This window comes from Hyla sarda, chromosome 8 (assembly GCF_029499605.1).
Source record: "Hyla sarda isolate aHylSar1 chromosome 8, aHylSar1.hap1, whole genome shotgun sequence".
Lineage (NCBI taxonomy): Eukaryota > Metazoa > Chordata > Amphibia > Anura > Hylidae > Hyla > Hyla sarda.
Window position 1 is genome coordinate 98,079,955 of NC_079196.1, and position 22,596 is coordinate 98,102,550.

General features: G+C 41.3%; 1 protein-coding gene and 1 long non-coding RNA gene across 8 annotated transcripts in view; one reads left to right on the top strand and one right to left on the bottom strand.

The window, feature by feature from the left end:
- The window catches only part of TRAK2 (trafficking kinesin protein 2), a 60,421-nt gene that overhangs the window by 26,982 nt on the left and 10,843 nt on the right, over positions 1-22,596 (bottom strand). For 2 of the 6 annotated variants that reach the window (XM_056536256.1, XM_056536257.1), the window contains exons 2-7: positions 12,523-12,773; positions 10,458-10,655; positions 5,956-6,018; positions 4,749-4,825; positions 4,256-4,372; positions 2,574-2,789 (exon numbers count right to left, since the gene is read on the bottom strand). In XM_056536256.1, the coding sequence (XP_056392231.1) occupies positions 2,574-2,789; positions 4,256-4,372; positions 4,749-4,825; positions 5,956-6,018; positions 10,458-10,655; positions 12,523-12,559 (708 nt within the window). In that variant the 5' untranslated portion in view covers positions 12,560-12,773. Of the gene's footprint in view, positions 1-2,573; positions 2,790-4,255; positions 4,373-4,748; positions 4,826-5,955; positions 6,019-10,457; positions 10,656-12,522; positions 12,774-21,163; positions 21,294-22,596 lie in introns of all 6 variants that reach the window. The other 4 variants (XM_056536258.1, XM_056536259.1, XM_056536261.1 and 1 more) reach the window with 4 other exon arrangements.
- Positions 210-12,338, top strand: LOC130285088 (uncharacterized). 2 transcript variants are annotated; one of them, XR_008847244.1, is made up of 5 exons: positions 210-465; positions 5,983-6,060; positions 9,616-9,707; positions 9,938-10,061; positions 10,836-12,338. It is a non-coding gene; the product is annotated as an uncharacterized LOC130285088 (long non-coding RNA). The 2 variants fall into 2 exon arrangements; XR_008847243.1 differs by lacking the exon at positions 10,836-12,338 and having other exon boundaries at positions 9,938-10,448.

The window sequence follows — 22,596 nt, forward strand, 5'->3', positions numbered from 1 at the left end:
CAACTGTAGCGCATGAAGCTAAAAATACCGCAAAAATGACCTTCCACCTCATTCAGCATTTGGCAACCCAAAAGAAAAATCCAAAAACTCACTTTGTTGAATTTTCGAAAAAAAATTATAAAATAAAATAATAAATTCGCCACACATTACAAATAGGGAACATGTGAACAATGACTGGTTAAGTTGCTGACCTTGGTCCAGTAGTTTCCCTATAGAAAGCTTATTTTGTTTGAAAAGTTAATACATATGTGTGGTTTGTATGCTACAGTTGGTATATTGTAACTGAAGACTTGGCTGCTGTGCGTTAGTTGGAGTCCGTCTGGAAGCTGGGCTCTGGCATGAGACTCCCACGTTGGAGGTCCGCAGCAGTGGCATGTGGCTGCAATGGTATCGGACCTCTGCTGAATTCGTCAGAGTGGAGCACTCGTGGAGATGGCAGCATGCAAAAGTAAATCAATGCGGCAGGTAGGTGAGGTCCCCGGCTAGGGCAGCAGGTGTGTAGACAGCTTGTTCCAATTAGTGTGCTGGCTTCTGTATAAGCAGTGCGTCTCTATATTGCTCTGTTCAGACAGAGTTAAAGCCTAGACGCGTTTCAGGGTGCTCAAAACGACCCCTTCTTCAGTAGGCAAAATTGACAATGAACAGCTCAGTCTGTTAATTTCAAAGACTGTGTTCCATTATTTCAAACATCGAATTGCCGGATTCATCGTCTATTCCGGATAGCCGGCCAATATCAGTAGTGCTATATCCATCTATATATACCATTAGGGCCCAATGATATAATATTATATATATTTTTATATATATTGTTTTTTTATCTGGTAAAATTACCATTTTTATTTATTGTGTTTTAATAAAAATCTTTTGCATTTTTCAAACTAACTGTTTCCTAAACCATTCATTTACTGTGTACCCAGTAGGGTGGTATTCTTGAGGGGTGGTTGAAATTTTTCATTAAATATATTTTCTTGGTCGGTGGGGACCGATTATCAACCGCACTTAACCTCGGATACTGGTTGTGAGCTGCACACACATTTGTATTTGATTTTATTTTTAACAACATTGTAGACCATTTAAGAATATAGAACATTTAAATATATACTCTTTGGGGGAGGTTCAATAAAACCTGTCCAGAGGAAAAGTTGCTGAGTTGCCCAAAGCAACCAATCAGATTTCTTCTTTAATTTTTCAGAGGCCATTTCAAAAATGAAAGAAGCAATCTGATTGGTTGCTATGGGCAACACATAACTTTTCCTTTGGACATGTTTTGATAAATCTCCCCTTTTGTATATACAGAAGTTTTTTTTATGTTACATACACAAGAGAACCTATATGCTTTAAAGGGTACATGACTTCAGCTATATGCCTTTTCTCCAATGGATTGTAACTTTTTCTCTGAAATGTGTGTCACTCTGTATGTGTACAGGTGAACACTATTGTTTTATTGTGTTTACACAAAATTGCACAAATGAATCCTATAAAAAATACAAATATAGGGTACGTCACTACATGTGCCCAGGCTCTGTGATAACATGAAAAAAAGCCTATACTTACCTCCATCTGCCAACATGGCGCTTCCTGGAGCTGCAGACAATACATCTCACTGCTGCTTAGCCAACCACTGGTCGCAGCAATGTTTTGCTTCAGCCAGTGATTGGCTAAGAGGCAATGTTAGGCATGCAGTCTGCAGTTGCGAAGTACCGTGGAATCTGGGTTTTAACAAGGCTGTGCTGGAGCAATAGAGATAAGCATAGGCTTCTTTTAGAATATCTGACAGCCTGGACACATTTAATAAAAATAAAAAAATTAAATAAAAAAAAGTTTTGCTCAAACCCCTTTAAAGGGGTACTCCGCCCCTGGCATCTTATCCCTTATCCAAAAGGATAGGGGATAAGATGTCAGATCGCCGCGGACCCGCTGCTGGGGACCCCGGGGATCGCCGCTGCGGCACCCCGCCATCATTACTGCACAAAGCGAGTTCGCTCTGTGCGTAATGACGGGCGATACAGGGGACGGAGCAGCGTGACGTCATGGCTCCGCCCCTCATGACATCACGGCCCGTCCCCTTAATGCAAGTCTATGGCAGGGGGCGTGATGACCGCCACGCCCCCTCCCATAGACTTGTATTGACGGGGGCGGCCGTGACGTCACGAGGGGCAGAGCCGTGACGCAACGATGCTCCGGCCCCTGTATTGCCCGTCATTACGTGCAGAGCGATCTCGCTCTGCGCAGTAATTATAGCGGGGTGCTGCAGCGGCGATCCCTGGGGTCCCCAGCAGCGGGACCCCGGCGATCTGACATCTTATCCCCTATCCAAAGGATGTCTAGGGGCGGAGTACCCCTTTAAGACTGTCCCTTAAAGCCAATGCATAAACCTGGTGCATGTGTTTGCATAACCGTTGTATACAAACAGTAGTATATGTTTTATCAAAACTATAAGCAGTTGCTCCTTTTTCTATTTTAGCTTTCTTCATTTAAGTTACTGTAAGTGATAACATGAATACGTGATGAAAATAAACAGGAATAAGACATAGACATAGATTGGATCCCCCGTAGCTAATAAATGTTCACACCTGTACCTGGGATCGTAGCTCAAGATTCTCCTCCTCCAACTCTCGCAGTTTGACGTGTAAGTTATCCAGCTGCAGCAGCCCATGTGTGAGGGTAAAGGAGTCATTAGAGCGCAAAGGGGTAGAACAACTGGAGTCGGTCTCACTCTCCTCTGAGGCAATGGAAACCACCCTGAGAAGGTCATCTTTCTTAGACAGTTCATGCTGGAGTTGATTTACCTGCACAGAGAACAAGGAGTTTCTATTATTGTTAGGGGTGCACAAAAATGAAAGTTTTGGTCCGGAACCGAAAAAATTTGCTTGCCCAAAGATAAACAGCAAATGACTACGGCCCACATTTTTTATTTATTTTTTATTAGTTTTTGTATAATTGTATTACATTACACAGCCTATGGCTTTGCAGCTAACCCAAAACTATAACTCCCAGCATGTCCTCACACAGCCCCTGCAGCTGACCGAAAACAAAACTACCAGCATGTTGCACTACATAATGCAGTAATCTGCAACCTGTGGCTCTGCAGCTGGTGTAGAACTACAACACCCAGAATGCCCGCACAACCTGCCAGGGCATGCTGGGAGATGTAGTTTCACACCGGCTGCAGAGCCACAGATTGCAGATCACTGCTATGGATGCCTCATGACTTTTATAGAGCAGAGACAAGATAAGCCCAGAGAAACACACAGTGCTCTTCTAACTCACCACATAAAAACGTTGCCCACAATTTTTGGTGTGTTTTTACCTTCTGCCACTGTACCAAGAACCTCCTTTTCGGCAGCCAAAATTACTGCGCATATCTAATTATTGTTAAGCAACAAAGTATAATTTGTAAGAATTTGAAGACTGTGGTTAAGGCTAGGGTCACACTGCCGTTGAGGCTCCACTAAATGGAGATCCATCGCTCAACCTGTTGAAATTATAGGAACTAAGCGGAGAAAAATAAATAAATCCAGTCCAATATTTTTTTCTCCGCTCATGTCCCCTAAATGACGGATATCTGACAGACCCTTTTCAAGTCAACAGGGTTCTTCCAAACCTAGCGATGTCCGTTGTGCAAAGTGTATCTTCGGCTCCTTTGTTTGGCACCGAATGGACCATGAACAGGTCGGAGAACAACGGTGTCGTGCACGTAGCCTTACTTGGCCTACGTCAAAGTCAAACAAAATTAACCATCAACCACCAATAAGCTTGTGGTGTTAGTCAAAACCTCAGAAAATATCACAACTATATACAGAAGTATTGGCAGAAAAATTAGATTTCTGCACAAAGTAAAGGTTTTAGGGTTAGGTAAAACTGGGCTATGACGCTAGTGAGAACTGCCATTCAGAACAACTTTGTAGGGTGCAAAATTTAAGATTGAGCAATAGATCTTAGGATTCAAAATTTAAAAAGGGTTCTCTATTGCTAGTCTCGGAGAAGAGCATCGTTAAAGCAGGAGCAGGGTTAGGAAAGTATAGCTTCCCCCCCACCCTTTTCATTTCACTACTGCCCCAGCACTATATAACTTTTTGGCCCACACTGGAATACCCCTTTAATCAAAATATAATGTAACACCATATAATATATATATATATATATATTTTTATTTATTTTTTTTTTTTTTAAAGGAAGAAAAAAAAAAACCTCACACATAAAAACATAAGAACAGGTAAATATGGCTACTTTTACCGTATTTCATAATTCTTACATGATCTAATGCTTGAGACAGCTGCTCTTCCAAGGATTCATTCTGCTCAGTCAAGATGTGGTTCCTTTTTAGAAGGGCCTGTCCAATGCGAGCAGCCAACTCAAGGTCTCTATCTCTCTGTGTATATAAGGGAAATACAACATTTAACAATTTATATGCACAGAAATCATTATCTATGCTGCATCTCCAAAAAAGGCATGAAGTGTGTGGCAGTGAAGTAGATCTTCTTTTGCAGTCATTTTACCCACAAATACAGGTTTCACAACCTAACAAATGTCTGGGCCTAGGCATTAATGTCTGGGAGATAAATCAGAAACAGTCTAATAGCAACACTGGATTTGCAACCAATCACAGCTCAGATCTTGACAGGTTTGGTAAAATTAAAGCCAAGGTGAGAGTGGTTCTTATGGGCAACAAAACAGTTTTTGATTATCTTCTCCATAGTTGTCAGTCTGCTATACATGAAATAGATACGAACAAATCCGAGACTCACCTCTGTTAGCAGATGAGTTAGCATGTCTGAATCATTGTAACTTCTTGTCATCTGTTCTATTCTTTCTGAACCAAGAACTGAAAAGTTAAAAAGGAATAGAATAGTATCACAATAAGTTTTACAAAGAAATGTGCTTAGCTACAAAGAAAAAACAAGCAATTCTGCACCAATATATCTCCTAGACTTGAGCCTGCCAAGTCATCAAACATAATGGTAATCTATCTGCTACAGCTATCAACTTTCTAGAACAGCTGGAGGTCTTTCCCATCGGTCCTCAGTATCCTATGACAATGGATCCTGTCATTGCCACATTCAGCAAGTCATGTTGGACTGTTTGACCCTTACACAGGAGGCCAACATCTCTTTATTTGTCAGTCACATAGGTTTCAAGCCTGCTTCCTTACAATCTAACAAGTGAATTGTCCTTAAGGGAGGTGGCCCTGTCCAGCAAGAAAGCGAAAACTGTGTATTTACACATACTGCAGATCTGATGCTGCGTGCAACTATTTAGTTTTATTGATTTACCAGCATGATATCTGCAACAGCAAATCCACAGCTCATACACAGTGTGTGTGAATGTAGGGGAGGTCATCAAGCAATCAATATAGAACACATAACTAGTTAGGCGTGCATCCTTATAATACAAATAACACAGTGTTTACATGGCTAAGCAAGATTACCTTGGAACACCCTACAACAACCAAATACATTCAGGTCTTTAGGTAGCGGCCAGTAGAACATGAAATGGTTGTATTATTACGTTGTATTATTATTATGTATTATATACACAGTTTTTCTTTTAATATGCCATAATACACAGATGGAAGCATCAGGATAAAGTTGCAGCTGACATTTAATATTGCTACCAGTGGCCCTACCAGGCTAAGTCACATGAGGCTGTGCACTAGGCCACTATAACTGAGCATTTTTTTTTTATCCGATTATTTGATATGAAAGAACCTTATTACCATCTATCTAAATTATAAATTTGTTGAGGACTTCATTAACTCTGTGGTGAACATTTTGTATATGATGTGGTGATGCAAGACATTAAAAATAAACACTATTGTTTCATTATAAATATTAATTAAATACAAACACAGTTATGGTATCTCTGACTGGTTTACATAACGGTGTTGTATGCTACCACTGCCATTATGTTCTACTGGATTTCACTGCACATCACATTGCAGAAACACATATTTACCTTGTGTTCCTTGACTTGATTTACAAGAGTCATCATATGAAGAGGAGGGAAGTTCAACAAAAGCTTAGAAAAGACAGCAAAATAGAAAGAAAAGAAACAAGAAAGGTAAGCAGAGAATTCGAAAAATGTAAATGCTTAAGGTCTTCAAAAACAGATCCTTTTAAAGATGCTGTGCATGCTCTGCAATGTGTCGGAGGTACTGTGCCTGCTCTACAATGTGTTGGAGGTACTGTGCATGCTCTGCAATGTGTTGGAGGTATGATGTATGCTCTGCAATGTGTCGGAGGTACTGTGCCTGCTCTACAATGTGTTGGAGGTACTGTGCATGCTCTTCAATGTGTTGGAGGTATGGTGTATGCTCTGAAATGTGTCGGAGGTACTGTGCATGCTCTGCAATGTGTTGGAGGTGTGGTGCATGCTCTGCAATGTGTCGGAGGTGTGGTGTATGCTCTGCAATGTGTTGGAGGTACTGTGCGTGCTCTACAATGTGTTGGAGGTACTGTGCATGCTCTACAATGTGTTGGAGGTACTGTGCATGCTCTGCAATGTGTTGGAGGTGTGGTGTATGCTCTGCAATGTGTTGGAGGTACTGTGCATGCTCTGCAATGTGTTGGAGGTACTGTGCATGCTCTGCAATGTGTTGGAGGTACTGTGCATGCTCTGCAATGTGTCGGAGGTACTGTGCATGCACTGCAATGTGTTGGAGGTGTGGTGTATGCTCTACAATGTGTTGGAGGTGTGGTGTATGCTCTACAATGTTTTGGAGGTACTGTGCATGCTCTGCAATGTGTTGGAGGTACTGTGCATGCTCTGCAATGTGTCGGAGGTACTGTGCATGCTCTACAATGTGTCGGAGGTGTGGTGTATGCTCTACAATGTGTTGGAGGTGTGGTGTATGCTCTACAATGTGTTGGAGGTACTGTGCATGCTCTGCAATGTGTTGGAGGTATGGTGTATGCTCTGCAATGTGTTGGAGGTATGGTGTATGCTCTGCAATGTGTTGGAGGTATGGTGTATGCTCTGCAATGTGTTGGAGGTATGGTGTATGCTCTACAATGTGTTGGAGGTACTGTGCATGCTCTGTAATGTGTTGGACTGAAGGCACTGTGTGAGTTACAGTAGAATATCTTACAGGTACTGTAAGCCACAAGATCTACAACATGTACTGTGTGTGCTCTATAATATGTTGGAGGTACTGTTAATGCTCCATAATATGTTATAGGTACTGTGTGATTTTATTTTATCTGACATATTGTCAGAGGTGCAATGCATGCACTATAATGTGTTGAAGGTACTGCGCATGCACTATAATGTGTTGAAGGTACCACGCATGGACTATAATGTGTGGAAGGTTGCATGCATTATAATGCGTTGAAGGTTGCATGCACTATAATGCGTTGAAGGTACTGTGCATGCTTTATAATGCGTTGAAGGTACTGTGCATGCACTATAATATGTTGGAGGTACTGTGCATGCACTATAATATGTTGGAGGTACTGTGCATGCACTATAATATGTTGGAGGTACTGTGCATGCACTATAATATGTTGGAGGTACTGTGCATGCACTATAATATGTTGGAGGTACTGTGCATGCACTATAATATGTTGGAGGTACTGTGCATGCACTATAATATGTTGGAGGTACTGTGCATGCACTATAATATGTTGGAGGTACTGTGCATGCACTATAATATGTTGGAGGTACTGTGCATGCACTATAATATGTTGGAGGTACTGTACATGCACTATAATATGTTGGAGGTACTGTGCATGCACTATAATATGTTGGAGGTACTGTGCATGCACTATAATATGTTGGAGGTACTGTGCATGCACTATAATATGTTGGAGGTACTGTACATGCACTATAATATGTTGGAGGTACTGTACATGCACTATAATATGTTGGAGGTACTGTGCATGCACTATAATATGTTGGAGGTACTGTGCATGCACTATAATATGTTGGAGGTACTGTTAATGCACTATAATATGTTGGAGGTACTGTTAATGCACTATAATATGTTGGAGGTACTGTACATGCACTATAATATGTTGGAGGTACTGTTAATGCACTATAATATGTTGGAGGTACTGTGCATGCACTATAATATGTTGGAGGTACTGTGCATGCACTATAATATGTTGGAGGTACTGTACATGCACTATAATATGTTGGAGGTACTGTACATGCACTATAATATGTTGGAGGTACTGTTAATGCACTATAATATGTTGGAGGTACTGTGCATGCACTATAATATGTTGGAGGTACTGTGCACGCTCTAAGGTGTTGGAGGCAGTGTGAGATTTTTGTAGATGTAAAAAGAACATAAAAAGAGATATGAAGAATAGGTTGTTGACACCCAATTTACTATAGAAATACATTCTTACCTGAGCATAAATACAAATGTAAATTAAACAATCCAAAAATTAACCATTTTAAGAATTAAAAAAAAAAAATTATATAATTTTCCCTGGACATTAAGGTCCCATTCTACATTTATTTACAGCAGCAATTTACAAGCCAGGATGTTTAGGGATGGACGTGATGTGATCTATACAATAACCACACTCGGTTGACTAGGTGGGTACCAAGCCCACTCCCTACACAACACCTGTTTAGCTCTTTTTGCACGTTTCTTCACCACAGTCCCCAACAATATCACTGGAATTATAGTAGGAGAGACAGACTTTATAATGAAAACCTTAAATATGTCATATACAAAGACTCACCCTGTAGACTCATTGTGTTAAGAATTTCCTCATTATGATTAAAATCCAGCTCATTGCTGTCCATTATTCTAGAGCGCAGAGCTTTGTGTTGTAGAATTGGCCTAAGGTGTTACCACTCCTGATTTCTGCGCCGTGTGTGCTTAGAGTAAAGTGCTGGGTGAAACCTATATACAGACTAGTGTACACTTTCCCTCAGGCCATAAAAATGAGCCCAACCCAGTTCACAGGAAAAACATCAATGATCGTGTGTGAGGAGTTATGCGGCATTATCTGATGCAGCTACATTTATACTGCAAAATTACCTTGCCAATAAACATATAATGCATGCCTGGTCTCCCTAGCACAGTGCTTCCCAACCAGGGTGCCTCCAGTTGTTGCAAAACTACAACGCCCAGCATGCCCGGACAGCCGGAGGCTGTCCGGGCATGCTGGGAGTTGTAATTTTCCAACAGCTGGAGGCACCCTGGTTGGGAAACATTGCCCTAGCAGATAAAGAGTAAAAGAAAAATACTAGATATCCTTCGGTTGCACTAACTCTTCTGCAGATTTTCACTCGTTAGTTTACATAGATAAAACATGATGTGTAAGATCCTTTTAATATCTACGTGTCTAGTTTTTTTGTGAAAAGATACTGCAGATCCATATACAGGGCAGGGAAGGTAATACACAAAATAAGGAGGGGATTTATCAAAGTTTTTTTTTGTGTAGGTCTTGGAGGAAAATTGCCACACATTTTCACAAAACCTTTTCCCATTGTTTTCTGGTGAAGGCATTGATAAATCCCCCCCCCCCCCCCCCCTTACTATATTGATATATAGTGGTTAGGAAAAGAAACCATGTCAAATATTGAGTACATTTTAATTTTTCCTATATAACCAAGGCAAGCTTGGAACTAATATACAAATCTCTATTCTGCATCCAGATGGAAGAAAATACCTAATAGGATCAATCCAAATGCCTTGATAGGATATATGGATATCTAGGAAGACCCCTTCTAAGAGCCACAACGCAGAGGTAGGCTAGGTTTCTACTTCGGACAAAAAAAAAAAAAAAAAAAAACACGCACTGCTTATTTACCAGTGTTTCACCTTTGTGTGGAAATTATTTTTTTATTTTTTGCAGTTTTTCCTATTCTCTCTTTTTTATTTTATTTTATTTTAAATTACATTAAAATCACCAGATAAAAAACACTACATAACCCACATTGAGTTTTTAATGTTTATTTTTTTTTTTCTTTCCCATAGACTTCTATGGGAGATTAAACAAAAAAAAAAAAGCCAAGATTTCCGTGGAAAAACGTCTCCACATGCTGCATCTTTGAAAGACTGCCACTGAGACGAAAAGAACGTCAAAGAGGAAAAACGCCAAGTGGGTATTGTGTTTTACAATTCCCTATTGACTTGCAGCTTAGTTATGTTTACCAATAAAATGCTGTGGTGCAGCTTGGCAGTTTTTGCAACAAAAAAACAAAACAAAAACAAAACCCCAGCCTAAGAGTTGAGCATCCGTGCACTACAGATATCTTTTAAAGTCAAGCATTGTAATGCAACAATGGCTTTTTTAATGGGCTTTATAAGCTCAGCTTCTTTTGACTGTCAGTCCAGTGGGTAGGTCAGCTTCACTACACATGTGGTTAAATGAAAGGAGGCTATGCACAAATTACAAGCATAAGTGCATAAAACACAACTGAAAACCATCATCCCAGGAACACTTCCATTAAACTTTAAGTTACGGTTAAGAATAGAAATGACGGGTGACACCTACTCATGTAACGGAAAGTCTCTTCAGCCAGGACAGGAGAAAGGCTGCCAAGGCCATTGCTTTGACGTGTTGGGGAGTGTTGTATCCAGTCCTGGTGATCATAGAAATACAGGGAGTCCACTCGAAGCTTGTACTGAGGAAGCTCGTCTTCTAGCAAATTGACCAGTTCCACTTCAGGGGCATCTTGACCGTTATAAACTTCTGTGGAGAACATTAAAATTACACAAAGAGAGATTTATCCATATCCAGCCATACTGTGTCATAATCTGTAGTGAGAGAAATAGGTTTATACAGCACAGTAAGAGTAAAGAATGGATTTTTGTGTTATATGATTTTTCATGGTCATAATTACTAACAATCTGTCTAATTTATCATCTGTAGAAGTTTTTCCAACATGATTTCAGCAATACATGATAGATGGTGTGACGGGATCTCAGTGATGAAAGTATTCCACATGTCCTGTAGATACTGGCCGGCAATACAGGGCTTACAAAACAAGCAAGAACAAAATCTATAAAAAAAATAATACCTTGCTAGGTTTTCAAGAGGACCTGTCACCTCCCTGATGTGCATTTTAGCAAAAAACTGAATTTGCCATAAGATAAAAATTCTGGAGCATATTTTCTCATGGCTTTGCATAGTGGATTACGCTCTTATTACTTCTAGAACTTCATGAATAAATAAATAGTCAACTGGGTGTTACATCATTACACTATTCAATCAGTGCACAACACACACAATTAAGGGAAACAGTCATTGTCAGGTTATTCATTTATTTCTAGCAAGAATAATAGAACAACATTTTTCTGAATTGTTATTTCATGGGAAATATAAATGTTTACCAATGCGTATCTCAGGAGGGCAAACAGGTCCCCTTTAACACTGCTAACTTTCCTGAAAACATCCTTAATTGTGAGTGAAATGAGGGAGTAACATTTGTTAAAGTGACATGTCAAAAGGTTTCCTAAGTGACAGTGTCCATTTAAAGGTGATGTACATTCATCTGAATGGTCACTATGTATTACTGCACTTCACCACATCTATAGGGTGAACTAACTGCTTGCATCTCCAAACAAACCCGTCTGCTCGCGGAATTCAGCAAGCGGAGATTCGGTCTGGCAGCTGCCGCCAAAATTCTTTGGCAGTAGGACCGCACAGCCCTGCGCCGCCACCATTGACGGCTATGCAGTGCTCGCAGACTTCCGCGCAAAGAATGAACATGTTCCTCCTTTGTGCGGAACAATTTCAGTGGCGGAATTGCCTCCCGTGGAAGACCCATTCACACTGATAAAGTCCACCGCAGGAATTCCGTAACGTGAACGCACCTTTATGGGGTCATGGACACACACTTAGTCTGTCTAGGGCCCCTTTCACACTACGGAATTCTCGCGGCTGAATTCCGCGAGCGGAGATTCCGCCTGGCGACCGCCGCCGAAGATACTTCGGCGCTAGACCCGCGGGGCACTGAGCCGTCACCATTGACGGCTATGGTCCGCTCGCGGATTCCACACAAAGAATGAACATGTTCTTTCTTTGCGCGGAACACTTTCAAATGTCCGTCGCTGAAATTCCGCAGTGTGAACGGGTCTCGCGGAGACCCATTCACTAATGTTAAAGTTCACACCGCAGAATTGCGCCCGCGGAATTCCGCCCGGAAATTCCGCGGCAATACCGTAGTGTGGACGGGACCTAAGACAAATACTGGAGTGTTTTGCCCACAACAACCACCCACAACTGAGCTTTCGTTTTCCAGAGCTCATTAAGAGCTGTGATTGGATGTTGTGGGCAAATCACTACAGTTTATGTCTTGGACAAACTGATAATGAGGAGACAATATGGCCCAGGTTTAGGTCACTCAGGTTTCCACTTTATAACAATACCAAAGTTCTCATTCTCCCCTTAGATTATCACTATACACTGTAGATATGATGATCATTAGCATACCACTGCATACCGGGAGAGGGCTGGGCTCTTCCCTCTGATAACGTATATATGAGAGATCCCAAAGAACAGGCTTCGAGCTTTACGTAATTTATTTTTTCATACCCCTCTAAATTCTCAGACTTACCATTGCCAGGAGCAGAGTCTCCGCAGTGGATATTCATGGGTTTATCGTTACTCTCCAGGATGTTACTATCAGTGTCTACTCCAATTATAGTCTAATTTTAAATAGCAAGGAGAAGACACAGATTCTCCTACAACGTCACTGGTCACGTGTGCGGCCAGGATTTTGTCTGCCAATATGTTTGCTGGTTCAGGGCATCTCTGGATCATGATGAGAACCTTCACTCCACCTTCCTTTGACAGTCTTCACATCATCTAAGGGGGAAAAAAAAAAAAAAAAAAAGGTGACTATCTGCTATAAAAAGTTCCCAAGAAGCAAGGATATTTTCTGAAAAACTGAAATCTGAAAGTCTTCCATCTACATGAACTGTAAAAAAGGGCATGAACTGAAGCAATTATATAACTGGAGACCTAAAGCAATGGACTCAGAGGCCTGAACTAGTCATTTACTTTTATCTGCTCATATGGGCACTGTCACATCAAAAACATTTTATATGTTGGTACTGATTGAAAATTAAAGACCTTTTGTAATATGGTTGAATTTAGTTTTTGAATATTTAATAAAGAAAATGGCCCCTGAAAATCCCACCACTAGGGTCCCCAGATGTACTGAGACACTAACCAGTCCTGAAGCAGCATGAGACAAAGCTGCATGAGCAGACGCACCAATCACCTCCCACCACCACAAGGGAGGGACACGCCCCCTTCTCCCAAGAGGATTTCTTACAGTATGAGCTAATGAAAAGAGGGATTTTTATAATAATATATGTGTTAGAGGAATAAAAAACAAGCATATATGAAACTCAGACAAAACCACATTCTGTTATCAAACTTTTCCCCACTCCCCTGTGAGACTGTATTCCACTCTAAAAATCAATAAGCTCAGCTTTGTCCTGTGTCTGCCAAGACAAGCCAATACAAGTGGGAGGAGAAAGCTCCATGCACCAGCTTTTGGAGAATGGCAAATTACAGATGAAGCCTACAGAGCATAAGTCTTCTGATAATGCCATAATAAAAGTTATATAATGGCCAGAAATAGTGAGGCTTCTCATGTACACACACACACACACACACACACACACACACACACACACACACAGGTCAGCTTCTTCTGAAAAGTCACCTGAAATGACAGGTACCCTTTAAATCTTGTCTGCTGTGATGGACTTGAGCAGTTTTTCAGGGAAAATGGAGGGGGCGGCAGGACAGGAGTCTGCTCAGTGGATAAAGAAGCATTCTTTTCTACTGAGATATTACACGCGTCTTAAATTTTCTTGTACTATTCATTTATGCAGATTGTTTACACGGTGGTGTCTATTCAAATAGGACCTGTCATTACTCATGACCTGTCTGTTCAAGTAAATATTTATTAAATTACTTATATGTAGCAGCCTGTATAATAGTTTAATATTTACCACATCATACCACAAAACTAATACACTATAGAACTGCCAGCATTGAAGAGGTAAGGCAACTTTTCTAGAGCAAGTGCCATCATTAGGTGCCGTCATTAGGTCAAGGTGACACGAAAAAAACAAAAACTAATAACCAAGACATTGCTAAGCAGCTTATAACAATTACTGAAGATTTACAAAAGCCCTAACTACAGAATTCTGTCCAACTCATTTAATAAAGCTCCAGTACAGTGGTAGGGGGCATTGCTGCAACTAAGAAGTTTCTGGCCACTAACTGGAACCCCTACTAATCATAAGTACCTATTGAGTAGAGTTGAGCGAAAAGTCCGGGATAACAGTCTTAGGTCTCTAGGACCGTATCCACCTTTTCCAGGCAACCAGAGCACTTGGAAAGCTGAACTAATTTATGCAGACTAAAGTAATCAATTGCTGAGCCACGAGGTTCACTACGAGCCAATTTACTATAAAGTTCGCTTAACTCTACTGTTGAGTGTAGCGGCAGCCAGGCAAGTATGTTGCTGCTCCATTCAATTGTATGGGACTAAACAAGACAGCATACCCAAACTGTCGAGCCTTTGAAAAAAATGGGGGAATTGTATGGGTTTATCATTGTGTGTAAAGCCCAATTGGAACCAGCATAGCATGCAGAAAAACAAAAACAGCAATAAATTATAATTTACTATAAAAAATGTCATTGCTCTTTTTATTACAGTCCACAGACATGCAAAAGGTAGAAACTTTATGACATTGTTATTGTGCAGTCAGTCTGCTTGCTTAAAAAAAAAAAAAATCTTTATAGAAAGTTAAATATTAAAGGGCTTAACTTCCACTCTATTGCCTGTAATAAACCAGAAATTCCTAAATTTAAAAAGACATCAGATAAAAAAAAAAACAAAAAAAAAAACAAAAAAAAAAAAAACCTGTTAATTCATTGCCCGGAAATAAAAGCACAAGTGAAAAAACTGCAAATTTCATAGGCATGTAAAACTCAATCTGACATCTTAGATCTTTAAAAAAAAAAAAAAAAAACAATATAAGTTGTGTGTGCAGGGCAAGGTTTAGAAAATAAATAAATAAATAAATAAATAAAAGGTTTATGCCAAAAACGAAGCCATGTGGTGCGGACTTAAAACAAGACAATAAACATACACCAGATTTTAAGAATCTTAAAACTTGCCTATTTGTAAATCATTTGCGATTTTTCCTGTGTTCTAAGCAAGACAGCACATTGCACAAATATCTGCACCATTTTACATCATTTTATAAATGTCAATCATTGAAAATTCCCCCTTTTTATGTAAAAGTATCCTCTCTGACACTTGACCACAATCACATATACACAGGACCCTTCTGATCAATGGGATTGAACAGTAGAATAAACCAGTGACGTTACTATCAGATATTAATGTGGTCTCACATCCACCATATGGCCAGGCTGCTGTCCTAAATGTCAATGTGGGGATAAGTGGCAGAGCTTGGTTTATTGTTGAGCGGTGTCATGAGATGTTAAAGCCATAACCACCTCAGCCCAAACACCCAGTACGTGCATATTAAAATGTAACATACTGAATGGAAACAGTAACACTATGAAAGTAGGCTAAAAAAAAAAAAAAAAAAAGTCTTCACACTATAAACAGAGAGTGTCTTCTACTCAGAGATTCCATTTCCTCTTTCATATAATAAGTGTTGTGTTTTCTTATTTTAACTCTTGCATTGTTATATCGTGAGATTGGAGATTCCTGAACATCATTCACCATTACTAAAATAGTATATGAAATTTTAACAGAGGATACATGATGTCTCTGATCACCAGTTAACCCCTTCATGACCCAGCCCATTTTCACCTTCATGACCTGGGCATTTTTTGAAAATCTGACCACTGTCACTTTAAACATTAATAACTCTGGAATGCCACCCCTGTGCAAATCGCCTCAAATGTACATGGAGCACTCTCCCTTCTGGGCCTGGTTGTGCGCCCCCAGAGCACTTTGCGCCCACATATGGGGTATTTCCGTAGTCAGGAGAAATTGCATTACAAATTTAGAGGGTCTTTTTTCCCTTTTACCTCTTGTGAAAATGAAAAGTATAGGCAACACCAGCATGTCAGTGTAAAAAAGTTATTTTTTTACACTAACATGCTGGTGTAGACCCCAACTTCACCTTTTCATAAGGGGTTAAAGAAGAAAAAGCCCCCAAAAATTTGTAAGGCAATTTCTCCCGAGTACAGCGATACCCCATATGTGTCCCAAAACTGTTGCCCTGAAATACGACAGGGCTCCAAAGTGAGAGAGCGCCATGCACATTTGAGGCCTGAATTAGGGATATGCATAGGGGTGGACATAGGGGTATTCTATGCCAATGATTGCCAAACAGGGTGCCTCCAGCTGTTGCAAAACTCCCAGCATGCCTGGACAGTCAATGGCTGTCCGGCAATACTGGGAGTTATTATTTTGCAACAGCTGGAGGCTCCGTTTTGGAAACAGTAGCGTACAAGACGTTTTTCATTTTTTTGGGGAGGGGGGGCTGTGTAGGGATATGTGTATATGTAGTGTTTTTTACTTTTTATTTTAGGTTAGTGTTAGTGTAGTGTAGTGTTTTTAGGGTACAGTCACATGGGCAGAGGTTCACAGCAAGTTTGCCGCTGGAAGTTTGAGCTGCAGTGCAAAATTTGCGCCATCTCAAACTTGCAGCACTCACTGTAAACCTCCGCCCATGTGAGTGTACCCTGTACATTCACATTGGGGGGAGGGGGCAAACATCCAGCTGTTGCAAACTCCGAGCATGCCCTTTGGCTGTCCGTGCATGCTGGGAGTTGTAGTTTTGCAACAGCTGGAGGAACACTGGTTTGGAAACACTAAGTTAAGTAATAAACTTTCAAGTGTTTTGCAACCAAACTTAGTGTTTCCAAACCAGTGTGCCTCCAGCTGTTGCAAAACTACAACTCCCAGCATGCATGGTCTGTCAGTGCATGCTGGGAGTTAAAGTTTTGCAACAATTGCAACAGCTGGACGCACTGCGGTAGGAAAACGGACTATGTTTCCCAACTAGTGTGCCTCCAGTTGTTGCAAAACTACAACTCCCAGCATGCCCAGACTGCCCAGGCATGATGGAAGTTGTAGTTCGGCAATATCTGAAGGATCATATGTTGCCGAACTACAACTCCCAGCATGCCTGGACAGACTGAGCATGCTGAGATTTGTAGTTTTGCAACATCTGGAAGAGCACAGATTGGAGACCATTATACAGTGGTCTCCAAATGAGGACCTCCAGTTGTTGCAAAACTACAACTCCCAGCATGCCCAGAAAGCCAAAGGCTGTCTGGGCATGCTGGAAGTTGCAGTTTTGAAACTCCCAGAGGCAGCAGTGAGATCGCTTTACGGCGATCTCACTGCTGCCAATGAAGATGCCGCACTGCTGCCGGAAACTCACCTCTGGGACGCAGCGCCGCCGGGACCGCCTGGAGGATGCCGCTCGCCGACGGGACCGCTCGGGACACCGCTCGGACGGGTAAGTGACGCCGGGGGACGGGTCAGGGACACTTAGCAGAGCGGTGTGTGTCCCAATCCCCATGATCGGGACTCACACACCGCGCTGCTAAGTATTCTCATAGCGAAACCCTGCTATCAGCTAGTCAGATTTGACCAGCTGATAGCAGCGATCGCTGGGGGGGGGGGGATGAAACCCCCCGTGGTCGCATGGTAAGATGGCTGGCTATCTTTCCGGGCGCTGCGGGGTGCCGCGAGTAGCGGCAAAAATGTTCATGACGTACCTGTATGTCATGGGTCGGGAACACCTTGCCACCCATGACGTACAGGTATGTCATGTCATAGGTCGGGAAGGGGTTAAAGGGGTACTCTGGTGGAAACGTTTTTATTTTTTAATCAACTGGCTCCAGAAAGTTAAACAAATTAGTAAATTACGTCTATTAAAAAATCTTAATCCTTTCAGTACTTATTAGCTGCTGAATACTACAGAGGAAATTCTTTTCTTTTTGGAACACAGAGCTCTCTGCTGAATCACGAGCACAGTGCTCTCTGATGACATCTCTGTCCATTTTAAGAACTGTCCAGAGTAGGGGAAAATCCCCATAGCAAACATATGTGCTCGTGATGTCAGCAGACAGCTCTGTGTTCCAAAAAGACAAGAATTTCCTCTGTAGTATTCTGCAGCCAATAAGTACTGCAAGGATTAAGATTTTTTAATAGAAGTAATTTTCAAATCTGTTTAACTTTCTGGCACCAGTTGAAAAAAAATAAAAATAATAAAAATAAAAAAAAAGGTTTCCACCAGAGTACCCCTTTAACCCCTTAAGGACCAAGGACGTACCGGTACGTCCTTGGTCCTGCTCTTCTGATATAACGCGGGGTTACACAGTAACCTCGCGTCATATCATGGCGGGCCCAGCGTCATAGTGAAGCCGGGACCCGCCTCTAATAGCGCGCAGCGCCGATCGCGGCGCCGCGCGCTATTAACCCTTTAGCCGCGCGCTCAAAGCTGAGCCGCGCGGCTAAAAGTGAAAGTGAAAGTTCCCGGCTACCTCAGTCGGGCTGTTCGGGATAGCCGCGGCTAATCGCGGCATCCCGAACAGCTGACAGGACAGCGGGAGGGCCCCTACCTGCCTCCTCGCTGTCCGATCGCCGAATGACTGCTCAGTGCCTGAGATCCAGGCATGAGCAGTCATCCGGCAGAATCGTTGATCACTGGTTTCTTATGAGAAACCAGTGATCAACATAGAAGATCAGTGTGTGCAGTGTTATAGGTCCCTATGGGACCTATAACACTGCAAAAAAAAAGTGAAAAAAAAAAGTGAAAAAAAAAAGTGAAAAAAAAAAAGTGAATAAAGATCATTTAACTCCTCCCCTATTAAAAGTTTGAATCACCCCCCTTTTCCAATAAAAAAAAAAAACACAGTGTAAATAAAAATAAAAATAAGTGGTATCACCGCGTGCGGAAATGTCTGAATTATAAAAATATATCATTAATTAAACCGCTCGGTCAATGGCGTGCGCGCAAAAAAATTCCAAAGTCCAAAATAGTGCATTTTTGGTCACTTTTTATATCATTTAAAAATGAATAAAAAGTGATCAATAAGTCCTATCAATGCAAAAATGGTACCGTTAAAAACTTCAGATCACGGCGCAAAAAATGAGCCCTCATACCGCCCCATACACGGAAAAATAAAAAAGTTATAGGGGTCAGAAGATGACAATTTTAAACGTATTAATTTTCCTGCATGTAGTTATGATTTTTTCCAGAAGTCCGACAAAATCAAACCTATACAAGTAGGGTATCATTTTAATCGTATGGACCTACAGAATACATATCAGGTGTCATTTTTACCGAAAAATGTACTGTGTAGAAACGGAAGCCCCCAAAAGTTACAAAACTGCGTTTTTTTTTTTCTATTTTGTCGCACAATGATTTTTTTCCCCGCTTCACCATAGATTTTGGGGCAAAATGACTGACGTCATTACAAAGTAGAATTGGTGGCGCAAAAAATAAGCCATCATATGGATTTTTAGGTGTAAATTTGAAAGAGTTATGATTTTTTAAAGGCAAGGAGCAAAAAACGAAAATGCAAAAACGGAAAAACCTCCGGTCCTTAAGGGGTTAAGCCATCACCCTCTATTTAGGTCTTTATCTAAATAGGTGGTGAGAAAGATGGCAGTCTGCTTCAGTATGAAATGCGTCAGTGGTAACTTGGGACGCTGTCTTTCATCTGAACTTATAGTACAATAGACTGAGGTGCTGTGGGAGTTATTACTTATGTTCCTAGATCATGTGCGACCTTTCAATCCAATTATTACTGTGAAGCCACTAAACTGATAACTGGATAAGAGCTCATGTACACAGGCCAATGGTGAGAAATGAACCATCTAACCAATCATTGCCCTAGGAAAAAATCCCCCCAAACCACTGCCCTTCATAAACCTTTGTTCACCTGACTGTTTATGGGTGCAAAAATAAATCAAAATATTAATTTACGGCTTTGCGTAGGCCCCACTCACATGTTTCGGTTCTGTTGCCGATACAAGTCAGTAAACTTTCAAAAAAGGGTATTTTCCACATATACCACAGAATGGCCATAAACCTAATGTAGTCTATTTGGTCTTTTTCACAAAGTATACACAAAACCCCTTTGTGGGACACAAAAGTGTAGTAAAAACAACCTTGTGATCAGCGTCGCCAGCACTATCACCCAGGACCAGCAGGTTAGTGTGGGCAAACCCTGCTGTCTGTTTCCCTTTAATATGAATTCATAATGAGAACCATGGAAAATATTTATCAAAACCTGTGAAGAAAATGGTACAGTTGCCTATAGCAACCAGATTGCTTCTTTGTTTTTGTTTTTTAAGGGCCTCAATCATGAAAAAGCAATCTGATTGGTTTTGAAAAATCTCTCCACAACTACTGCGGCAGCTTTTATCCTGGCGTTCTCAGAAAACCAGCAGGGTCCTCAGCACGGAGACCCTAACTGATCAAAACTTTTGACATTTTGTCTAAGAAATGGCCAAAGTTTTTATTTTTTTAATGAAGTGACAATGCCCATTTAGGTCCTGTTGTGAGGTGTGGCCTCCATGCAGCAGACTTTTATTCCCCAGACAATCCACATAGATAGATGATTGACAGGATTGCATTCTGGGCAATTAGGAGGCTAGATCAACACAATGTTATGCTCCTAAAACCATTCCTGAACAATTTCTCAGTGTGAGGGAATGTTCACAAGGCGGAATCTCCATGCAGAATTCTGCAAAAGAATTCCGCTTTTATCTACTGCCTATAGATTTCAATAAGATTCAGACGGTAGAATTTCGGCAACAGACATTTCTCTTTTCGTATACAGCAAAAATAAGACCAGTCTTTTATTTTGTGCAGTTTAGAGAGGAGTGAAGTTACAGTGATTCGATTTGTCACGAACTTCTCGGCTCGGCAGTTGCTGACTTTATCCTGCATAAATTAGTTCAGCTTTCAGGTGCTCCGGTGGGCTGGAAAAGGTGGATACTAGGGGTGTGAATCGCCAAGAATTTGGCGATTCGATTCGAATCGCGATACCAGTGTGGCGATTCGATATATCGCGATATATCGCGATACCGTCTAGGTGACGATACATCGCGATATATCGCCCACCTGGGAGCATTCATAGATCCCAATAGACGCCGCTGTCAGCTTCGACAGCGGCGATCTAGTACTCCGGTGCTGCAAAATAAAATAAAACACACTTTATCTTACCTGCCAACGAGCCCCCGGAGCTCCGGTACAGGTGTTGGGTCCCCGGGCTGTATTCTTCTTACTTCCTGTTAGTCCGGCACGTCACATGGAGCTTCAGCCTATCACCAGCCGCAGCGATGTCCCGCCTCCGCTGGTGATAGGCTGAAGCTCCATGTGACGTGCCGGACTAACAGGAAGTAAGAAGAATACAGCCCGGGGACCCAACACCTGTACCGGAGCTCCGCGGGCTCGTTGGCAGGTAAGAAAAGTGCGTTTTATTAAAAATTCCACATCCCTAAAAGAATCGATTCAAAAATATTTTGAATCGATTCTGTATCGGCAAATGAAAAATCGCGATTATCGCGAGAATCGATTTTTTCTTACATCCCTAGTGGATACAGTCCTAATGTCCCCTATGCCGCACGGAATTCCACGCACATCCCGCGTGGAAAAAAACTAATTTCTGAGAAGATTTTTTCGGTGAGAATTCCGCACAAATGTTAATCAGTGTGAACATACCCTTAGGCAGAACTAAACAGGCTTTGCAACAACAGACATAATACAATGTCAAGTTCTATAACAAGAGAAAAAAAAATAATAATAAGAATAATAATTACCCAATGCCTTTTTACTATGTACTTGTCATGTACCATGAACTGGGCCCTGATGACTGCACAAGAGTGGTCTTAGATGTGCTGAGATATGTAGGTCTGCTAAGAGACTAAATATACAAAAAAAAAATAAAGGGGGGGGGGGGGGGGGGAGTGTGGTATAGTTGTGGATAGATTCTTCGCTGTGTGATAGCGTTTAGGTTTCCCAGATGTTGTTGTGCTAAGTGCACAACACCCTGAATAGCAAGTAGACTCACAGTACAGTCAGGATGATGGTCAGCTGCTGCGGCAACCTCTCAAGTCCCTCGGTGTCAAACAATGGGACGGGGATCACAGGTGGTCTTCGTAAAAATGGACGTTATCCACTGGAATTCAAGCGCCAGTGGGTTACATCTTTTTTTACGTGGACCACTTGTGATCCTGTCCATTTGTAATAAAGTCAATATTGTCACAAAATAAATCACACCTTTAAAACGCATCAGCAGTCTACAGAGTTCTTTATTGTCTGTTCTATCTGAATAAAACTTTAAAAAGTACCTGTCACCACATAAAACTTTTAATATAGTGTCCTTTGTGTAATTAGCAGACACATTCCCATTCACTTGCTTTTAAAATTATCAACATAAATATGTTTAAAATGTAATATAAAAAATGGCCACTAGGTGGCTCTGTTCTGTTCCCTGCCACAAATAATACAGTGAGTTTGGTCTCCTCCCAGCCTGGCAGGAGACCAAACTCAGGAAGTGTTTCTCTGCACTATGCTTGAAGACAGCTGCACAGAAAGTGAAAGCTCCACAGATTCTCACAGAAAGCTGCACAGACTGACAGCTGGAGGAGAGCCTC